General features: G+C 39.5%; 1 protein-coding gene across 1 annotated transcript in view; it reads right to left on the bottom strand.

Annotated features, from left to right (window-relative positions):
• Nucleotides 1-1,297: 1,297 nt before the first annotated feature.
• p2ry2.1 (purinergic receptor P2Y2, tandem duplicate 1) overlaps nucleotides 1,298-10,238 on the bottom strand; it is a 32,412-nt gene continuing 23,471 nt past the window's right edge. The window contains exons 2-3 of the mRNA XM_072576601.1: nucleotides 6,442-6,552; nucleotides 1,298-2,441 (exon numbers count right to left, since the gene is read on the bottom strand). Of these exons, the coding sequence (XP_072432702.1) occupies nucleotides 1,298-2,365 (1,068 nt within the window). The 5' untranslated portion in view covers nucleotides 2,366-2,441; nucleotides 6,442-6,552. The remainder of the gene's footprint in view (nucleotides 2,442-6,441; nucleotides 6,553-10,238) is intronic.

Below are 10,238 nucleotides of genomic sequence, written 5' to 3'. Positions count from 1 at the left end.
CGCAGGGACAAAATAATAATTCAACAGGAAATTAGATTCTGAATCCGATTTCAGATGCTTTGTTTTTAAAACCAGACCTGAATGAAGTTAGGTTTGTTGAAGGTGTAATCAGTCATGGACATACCTTAAGGTGCTGTTTGTTGCACTGCCCTCACCTAATTATCTGTGAATGCAATAAGCAAAAATATCACTTTGAATTAATGTAAGTGACTTTCAATCAAGTAAAACACTATATTTAAGAAACAGGAAGACAGCAATTGAAGGAATGGATTGAAGGAAAATATAAAGTATTGGGACTGACATATCAAGATCTGATTTGGAACCGGAGCATGATAGACAAATTATCATTCTTTTAACTAGTTTTAGATTAGATTAGATTACATTAGATTAGATTGCATTACATTACATTACAGTGTGGAAACAGGCCCTTCGGCCCAACAAGTCCACACCGACCTGCCGAAGCGCAACCCACCCATACCCCTACATTTACCCCTTACCTAACACTACGGGCAATTTAGCATAGCCAATTCACCTGACCTGCACATCTTTGGACTGTGGGAGGAAACCAGAGCACCCGGAGGAAACCCACGCAGACACGGGAGAACATGCAAACTCCACACAGTCAGTCGCCTGAGGCGGGAATGGTATGGTAGTTATGGTTATGGTTTCGGTGGCTTATGGTTATGGTTATGGTATCGGTGGTTTATTTACAGATTGCAACGAAAGGGATACAAAATCTGTACTATTTTGAGGCTCCGGTTTCATTCGTATACCATTCAGAAGTACACACAAGCCCTGTTGCTTCTCAATGCTGGAAAGGAAGGGAATCAGGTAGCACCCATACTGATCCCATCACAGACCATGCGTGGGAGGGGGGGAAAGGCAATCACAGAAAGGAATTTGAAAACTTGAACAGGCTTCTGCTCAAACCCTCAAACAAAATTAGAGTTGTTCTGGGGAAAATTCTGACTTTTCACTGACAGTCTCCCTTTAGAAATCCCCAGTCACCTCCTGGTACAAATGAACAAGCACCTTCACAATGCACACAGCACCCATTTGTGCCTGAGCATTGCAATTGGAGTTCGAAAGCTATCATTGGTCATCAATTTGCAAACAAAAGAAAGCTCAGGGTTCAAACATATGAGCTTTTCACTTGGAGCTGTCAGCTCTTGGTCATTGTACAGTGACCGACATGCTCTCACACATATTCTCCATTGCTAGTTATTTCTTTGTTGCATTTAAAAATATGCAGCCTGCAGCTAAAATCCCATCTTAAAACTCAAGCTGGGCAATCATTTTAGATGCCATCGCTATTTCCAGCAGCGGTTTGCTTTATTTCCTCCAGTCCAATTTCTGTAGTATAGACAGAGTGCGTAATGTCTCCTCCACTAATTGTCTTTTTGGCTAAAGGAACATTGTTCTTATTTTCCAAGCCATTACCTTTACGCGCCAGCTTGCTGCGATATGTCTGCCCACCTAGCACATAAAGAATCGGGTCAAGGCAACTATTTGCACTCGCGAGGGGCCTAGTCAGCTTGTAGGCTAGATTAATCGCATCCAATGTGCCGCAGCTCACATGAAGACTTCTTGAGGAATAGTAAATGGAACGTGTGATGTGGAAAGGTAAGAAACACAAGACAAAAACAGTGAGTACAGTAATAATCATCTTGATTGATTTTTTCCTGGATCTGGCATATTCAGGGCGTATGCCTTCAGGATGAAGGAGTTTCTTAGCTGTAATTCCATAACAGATCATGACCACTATGAAAGGACCACAAAACAGCAACACCAACTGAATAGCACTGTAAATCACAAACTGATTGAAATGGATTTGGTTTGCAGTGTCATAGCAAATGGTAGTGTTACCAATACCTTCTGTGTCAACAAATACAAATATTGGTGTCTGGAATACTATCACGATTCCCCAAACAACAATACATACTATTCGTGTATATCGCAGGTTTGACCATCTCAATGACTGCATTGGAAAGCAGATCCCTAGGAATCTATAAATGCTCATACAAGTGAGGAAAAGGATACTGCAATACAGGTTGGTATAAAAGAGGAATCGAACAATTTTACACAAAGCTGCCCCAAAAGGCCAGTCATTGTGTTTCGCATAATAGTAGATTAGCAGAGGCAATGATATCGCATACATAGTGTCTGAGAGAGCTAGGTTGAACATGTAGGTGGTTGTAATGTTCCAAGGTCTCATTCGAAACACAAAAACCCATATCGCAAGAACATTGAGAACAAGTCCTACCACAAATACTATCCCATAAGAAACAGGAAGCAGAATGTATTTAAAGTCCTCGTTAAAAGTACAATTGTGTGGGTACCCCTCAAATCTTCCAGTCACGTTCATGATTGGAGAACTTCGTTTGAACTTATTGGTTTAAGCAGCACTGGTCCAACTTCACTTCTGATCCTTTCCAGAGTGCCTGGTCAATACAGATAATTTTGTTTAAAATAATAATTTCAACCATTTAATTAGCACATAATCTGTTATGGTGTTGCATTTTATGGATTGACAATAAGGATAATCAGCACAATGAAACTTCAATCTGGACTAGAACAACATGGAATCTAATCCCATGTATTGGCTTCTCCTTATGAGCTGCACCATTAGAGAAAACAGCAAACTAATGCTAGGTAGACCTTTGAAGGAAGGACGAGTCAGCTCTTAACACCCTTAAACAGCGACTCATCTATGGTAGTAAGTAGGATCACCTCTCTGTTTTCTTTGAATAGGGTGCAATGTTCAGGACAGGAGGGAACTGACAGCAATCCTGAGAAGAAAGCACAATATACTGTACTTGTGAAAATGGATCCATAACATATCATTCAAAGGGAGGAAGGTAGCATGGAAAGGGGGGGGTTGGGTGGGAGGACTCCCTCACCTTTATGTTGCACTTTTAATGACCTCAAGACATGCCAGAGAACTTTACGGCCAATGCGGTATTTTTGAAATGTAGCCATTGTAGGAAATACAGCAACTAATTTATGCACAGCAAGGTGCCTCAAGCAGCCATGCAATAATGATCAGATCAACTGTTTTAGTAGTGTTGGTTGAAGGACACATTTTGGAAAGAGTTTTGGGAGATTTCCTCTGCTGTTCTCCAAAATATAACAAGTGGTCTTTTACATCAGAGGGCAGAGGGGACTTGATTTAATATTTGACCAAAACCTCAACTATACCTCTAGCTGCACCCTACAGGAGTGTCAGACTAGACTTTGTGTTCTAGACTTTGATGGGATTTAGTATCTGGTAATTAACCTTTATTATACCTCTGACAGTGCAACATTCAGTCAGCATTGTAATGGAGTTTAGATTTTCTGCTCAAGTCTTTGTTTGGACTTAGTAACTGGTAATTATCACCTCTAACAGTACTGCAATATATAAAAGCAGTGAAGCTCAGTGACAAATATTTGATGAATTACAAACTAAGCATTTTACTGTTTAATGTGCTTGCAGGTTTGAAATATTTGCAAAGGTAAACGAAACTCAATGGTCATCACGCTACCTACAACTCTTCTCTGGGACAAAAGTTTTCCATGACAATATTTTCAATCTTCACTAAACTGAATCATAAAAGAACCCTGACATGATGGCCTTACATTTTAACAATTTCAAATCCAAATGTATATACAACAGAATACCTAATGTCCACTGCCAATCAATCCTTCAGATAGTCATGATGAATATGACCTGAACAATAAAATAGTGAGAGAGACAATTTTTTAAATATTCAACTAGAATGAGACAAAGAGATCAGTATTTAAAAGTCACATTGCATGACAGTTCATTTGTAGCAATATTTATAGCTTTTATTGTTAATAAATAAAATCTTCAGAACCGACTGGTACAGGCTGGAATAGTACTAATGTCCAGTATTATTTTGATGTTTCCAGAGGTGTTCTAAATATGGATTTCATTTAAGATTTGAAATTAGTTGTAACATTTAATGGAACCACTCTGACAAACATGTCATATTGACTTGTAAAGCAGTTCTGTTTGTGCTATCTAGAAGGAGTGATGGTCAAAGGGAAACACAGCCATTACACCACTCAACAGTTTTTACACTGTAAAACTAAATTACAAACAATGCACAATGTTTCTCTTCTTTATGGTTAGTCTGATAAAATTACCTTAAGAAATTCACTATCAATAAAATGATTTAAAAACTGGATGTGAATAAATACATTTTACTGAAATAGGGATGTGGAGCATTGACAGTAAGACATGTAAGTTGGGTGTTTTCTAAGTGTGTAACTTTTGAAGGCTTTTTTTTAATGATCAGTGCACAAGTCATTTCAAGTCTCGATCTACGATGTGATAAACCTCAAGCAATTAAACTTTCAGAGTCATCACAAGTTCACAGCTATTGAAAACAAATGTACATTAATATTGAGTTTTTCATACCTTTTGGTCATCCCAACATAATGAATGTCTTTTCAAGTATAGTTACTGAAGCAAAAGAAAAAAGAAACACAGCAGGCAATTGTCATATTGGGCTCTGGGTACAAACTGGTGACCTGTGATTGGGGTAGTTCATGGACACCAATCCTCCTTTCTATACTAAGTCGAAGGGTTTGTACAATTATCAGTGCTGGAGGATAAACCACTAGAGTCTTAACAAAAAAGGCAATTCTCTTACATAAAAAGTACATGATAGCAACTGGTACATTTAATATTATGGTTACTAGTTAGCCATAATGACAGCTATCAGAAGCCAGAGATGACATGTCTGTATCCAGCAGGACCTTTGACTAGATAGCTTGAGATGTCAACAGATTGGGCAGGGCTAAATGCAACTTCAATATTAACTGTTTCAAAACCATTACCTTATACAGTTTCTGTGCCTTCCCACCCACTGAGCTTTAACCGCTTAGTTAACATTCATACATTCATGTAAAGAACCACTTTTACATTTACCACTAACCCATCATAGCTCCCCCCTCACAACCAAAGTCTCTATTTTTCACAAATGCAGGTAGTCTCAATGTTGTACAGGTCTTTCAAAATGTATTCCATTTTAACTGGAGGGTTGTGAACTCTTTTTCCATTGGAGGATCTTTTATATTTTGGATATCCTTTGTGGAGGATATTGTTCCTATTAAACCTGGCAATTGGTCCACTACCTTATGTGGAGGACTCCTGAATTTCCTTCACAGGTGAGATCTTCCCTGCTAACTCAAAGAATTGTACTTCATCTGTGAAACTTGCATTAATACCCACCATAGAAGACAGCTACATTGCTACAAGTACTTTCTTCCTTGCATATCCTGGATCACTGGTCCAGCCAATTGTTTTTTGAGATGTTTTGTCAGATATGCTAATTTTGCAGTATTTTGAATGCTCAGACCAGCCATTCTTCTTCATAATCATTCCCGAAATTAATAGATGTTGGTTTGACTTTCATGGAGTCATCGCCACTTTGCTCAAGCAAATGTCTGCTTTCAAACTGCTGACACATCTGGGTTCAAGTATATAGGCTTTCTACATCAACTTACTTATTAGCTTGAATGCCTTTGTTCACCCTCTGTCATTGTCTTTCCAGTGATTTAGATAGTTTCACATCCCCCTAATTTGGAGATGCCGGTGTTGGACTGGGATGTACAAAGTTAAAAATCACACAACACAAGGTTATAACCCACCAGTTTTAATTGGAAGCACTAGCTTTCGGAGCGCTGCTCCTTCATCAGGTGGTTGTGAAGTATAAGATTGTTCAACACAGGATTGATAGCAAAAATGTAAGTGTGATGGAACTGAAATTATATAATTTATACATAAATTATATATAATTTCAATTACAATTTCAATATATAATTTCAGTTCCATCACACTGTAAACTTTTGCTATAAATTCTGTGTCTAACAATCTTATACTTCACAACCACCTGATGAATCAGCAGCGCTCCAAAAGCTAGTGCTTCCAATTAAACCTGTTGGATTATAACCTTGAGTTGTGTGATCTTTAACTTTGCACATCCCCCTAGTGTTGTTAGGATTTCTCTTACTCAGTACTATATCTGTCCCTGGTACTGATAATTCTGCTTTGAGAGATAATGGATGAAATATTCTTGGTGTCAATAGAAATGGAAAACGTGCCCACCATTCCTGTGAAATCTGTAACTTCTGTCCTGTTGAGGAGGGGAACAATTTTCCTATATCAACATTGTTAATCTCAATAGGTTTTTATTTTGCTTCTGCCATGAATCCAGGAAGCCCATTGAAATCTTCTGCTAGCTGCTTCTCAACTGGATGGTTCAGAAAATTAAAATTGACAATCAATTTGCCAAATTAACTCCTCTGCTACGACAAGAACTTTGAGGCCAGGATATGCAAGCAAGCTCAAGGGTGAGGAGTGAACATTTTCAACTAAATACACATTTTCACTTCTCAGACACTGCTTATGTTACAGTATTATTTGTAGCCTACCTTTAACCTTGAGAGTTGTTCCACCTGCACCATGTCGCTTCATCTTGATAGATTGTAACTTCTGTTATTTCAGTCATGGCATCTGATCACACATAATAGTGGCATTCATAGCTGTATCAAATTTAACAAGATATCTGTTGACATAAGTAGTAAGCTTTGTGAATGTGATTCAGATTAATCACTAACCTCCCCTAGGAATGACTCTTGTATCTTTTCTAATGCGGCTATATTGTCTAACGTGGGTATTAATTCTAAAGGAGACAGCTTCACTGTACAGACCCATGTCTATATGTCACCTCCTGATCATTATTGCTACCTTAACTTGTTCAGCTTCAGTTTAATTTTGAAGTAATTCTGTACCATAAGAATTGTTTCCTCCAACTTTTGTTTGGCCTAATTCTGACATTGAAGCATTTTTGTAAATATTATATTTCTCTTTTTAATTTCTACTTAATGTGTTTTTTCTTACTATTCATTTAAAGCTGTTTTAAATATCTAGCATCATATTACCGTATCTCCTATCTTCTCGCATGCAGTCTTGCATTAAGTCAAAGCTTTCATCTTAAACTTCCTTCAAAATGTTAAATTACTATTTTCTCTGTCTGCAATGTTCCATTTTGTAGCAATACCATATGAAATACTTCTGATGACCCTTCAAATTCAACTGACTTGCAACATTTGTAATACAGGTAAAAACAATGACTGCAGATGCTGGAAACCAGATTCTGGATTAGTAGTGCTGGAAAAGCACAGCAGTTCAGGCAGCATCCGAGGAGCAGGAAAATCGACATTTCGGGCAAAAGCCCTTCATCAGGGATACAGGCAGAGTGCCTGAAGGGTGGAGAGATAAATGAGAGGAGGGTGGGGGTGGGGAGAAAGTAGCATAGAGTACAATAGGTGAGTGGGGGAGGGCTTTTCCAACTATCCACTCCACCCTCCTCCCTGACCCATCACCTTCATCCCCTCCCCCACTCACCTATAATTGATAATACTCCTTTCATATTCCATATTATGTTAAATGGCAATACTGTATCACTGTGTGTATATATAGGCCTCTTGAGGCTGCTCTGCCATTCAAGAAGATTATGGTTGATCTGATTGTAACCTCAAATCTACAATCCCACCGACCCCCTCATAACCTTTCACCAAATTGTTTAACAAGAGTTGGTTTGCCTCTACCTTAAAAAATGTTTAAGGATTCTGCTTCCACCATCTTTTTAGGAAGAGAGTTCCAACAACTCACAACCTTCTGAGAGAGGGAAAAAAATTGCCTCATTGGTGTTTTAAATGGGAAATCCCTGATTTTGAAACAGTGACGAAGCTGAAAATGTGTTGCTGGAAAAGCGCAGCAGGTCAGGCAGCACCCAAGGAGCAGGAGAATCGATGTTTCCTGAAGAAGGGCTCATGCCCAAAATGTCGATTCTCCTGCTCCTTGGATGCTGCCTGACCTGCTGCGCTTTTCCAGCAACACATTTTTCAGCTCTGATCTCCAGCATCTGCAGTCCTCACTTTCTCCTTTGAAACAGTGACCCCTGGTACAAGATTGACTCATAAAAGTAAACATCTTTTCCACAGCTGCCCTGCCAGGATCGCTCAGGATCTTCTGTGTTTCAATCAAGTCACCTCCAATTCTTCTCAACTCCAAGCCTAGCTTGTCTAACACTTCCTCATAAGACAAACTGCCCAAGCCAGGTATTAGTCTTGCAAACCTTCTGTAAGCCAGCTCAAATGGATTTGTATCATTCCTCAAACAAGGAGGTTAATACTATGTGCAGTACTTCAGATACAAACTCATCAGTGATCTGTACAACTGAAGCATAACCTTCCTACTTTGTATTCAATACACCTTGTGATAAATAATAACATTCTACTCGCTTTCATTATTAATTACTATCCCCGTATTCAAATATTTTGTGAGTCATACACGAGAACACCCAGATCTTTCTGCATCTCACTGTTCTGTACTTTCTCACCATTTTGATCGTTTGCTTCTTTTTTCTATTCTTCCCGCCACGATTTCACATTATACTCCATTTGCTACATCTTTGCCCACTCATTTAATCTTTCTACATCTTTTGAAGCCTTTTTATGTCCTCTTCACAACTTACTTTCTATATGACCATAAGATACAAGAGCAGAACTAGGCCATTTGGTCCATTGAGCCTGCTCCACCTTTCGATCATCACTGATATGTTTCTCAACCCCAGTTTCCTACCTTCTGCCTGGAGCCCTTACTAATCAAGAACCTATCTATCTCTGTCTTAAAGACACTCAATGACTTGGCCTCCACAGCATTCTATGGCAATGAGTTCCACAGATTCCTCACCCTCTGGTTGAAGTAATTTCACCTTATCTCAATTCTAAAGGTTCATCCCTTCACTCCGAGACCATGTCCTCGGGTCCTAGTCTCACCTGCTAGTGGAAACACCCTCTTCATGTCCACTATAACCAGGTCACTCAGTGTTTTTGAGGTTTCAGTGAGATCCCCTCATTCTTAAACTCCATCGAGTACAGATACAAAGTCGTCAACTGCTCCTTATATGATAAGCTGTTCATTCCTGAGATCATTCTTGTAAACCTCTCCAGAAACTCTCCAATGGCAGCAAATATTTTCTTAGATACAAGGTCCAATGCAGTCTGACCAGAACCTTATACGCCTCACCATATATATCTAGTCTTTTATTCTAGCCTTCATGAAATAAATGCGAACATTGCATTTGCTTTCCTAATTGAAAACTGAACCTGCATGTTAACCTGAAGACAACTCTGAATTAGGACTCCTATGTCCTTTTGTGCTTCAAATTTTGAAGCCTTTCCACATTCAGAATATAGTCAATGCTTCTATTCTTCCTACCAAAGTGCATAACCTCACACTTTCCCACATTATACTCCACTTGCCACTTCTTTGCCCACTGTCCTAGCCTGTCCAAGTCCTTCACAGCCTCCCTACCTCCTCAACACTACCTGTCCCTCCACCTAGCTTTGTATCATTTGCAAACTTAGTAATAATTCCCTCAGTTCCTTCGTCCAGTTTGTTAATGTCTGAACAGTTGTGGTCTCAACACTGATGTCTGCAGAACTCCACTAGTCATTGGCTACCATTCAGAAAAAGACCCCTTTACCCCACTCTCTGTCTTCTGCCAGTCAGTCAATCATCTAACCCTGATCCCCGTGCAGTCATGTCTCTGTCATGCTGACATCATACCTATCAATTTCAATCTGCGCTACAAGCTCATTTACTTTGACTCATATACCGCATGCATTTATTACAACACCCTCAATCCTGCGTTTACAGCCTCCTTCTCATTGTTGTTCCCTTAGCTGCTGTGCCTGAAATTAGATTCCTAACCCTTTCCATATTCTTTGTCCTATTATGTATTTTGGAACCTTTAATAACCTCTGTTGAGCACTCTCCTGCCCCCTTTAATTTACTCGATAATTTCCCATGCAACTGAACCCACCAACTGACTATACCATCTCCAAATACAACTATATTTCTCTTTTTTCTTTTTTTTGAATGGCTCCCTATACCACAGTGCTATGGTCAGTTTGCACATCCTTCCTGCAGTTCCCCCCTCCACCCACCCCCCACCCCCCCCCCCCCCCCCCCACCACTCCTCTCATCCATATAGGGAACAAGGAACTCAAATCTGTTAGACAAGCTCAAAGGTTGAGGTTCCTTCAGCACTACCTCCTCGATCCCTCTACCTGCCTCACCCATAGTCGCAGCTTCCTTCCCTGACCATTGACTGAATTCATTATTTAATCTAAGGGATGTGACTTCCTTCTTAAATGTC

The sequence above is a fragment of the Chiloscyllium punctatum genome, chromosome 9, assembly GCF_047496795.1.
Source record: "Chiloscyllium punctatum isolate Juve2018m chromosome 9, sChiPun1.3, whole genome shotgun sequence".
Lineage (NCBI taxonomy): Eukaryota > Metazoa > Chordata > Chondrichthyes > Orectolobiformes > Hemiscylliidae > Chiloscyllium > Chiloscyllium punctatum.
The sequence above is the reverse complement of the archived record's forward strand: the minus strand, read 5'-3'. Positions and strand labels throughout refer to the sequence as shown.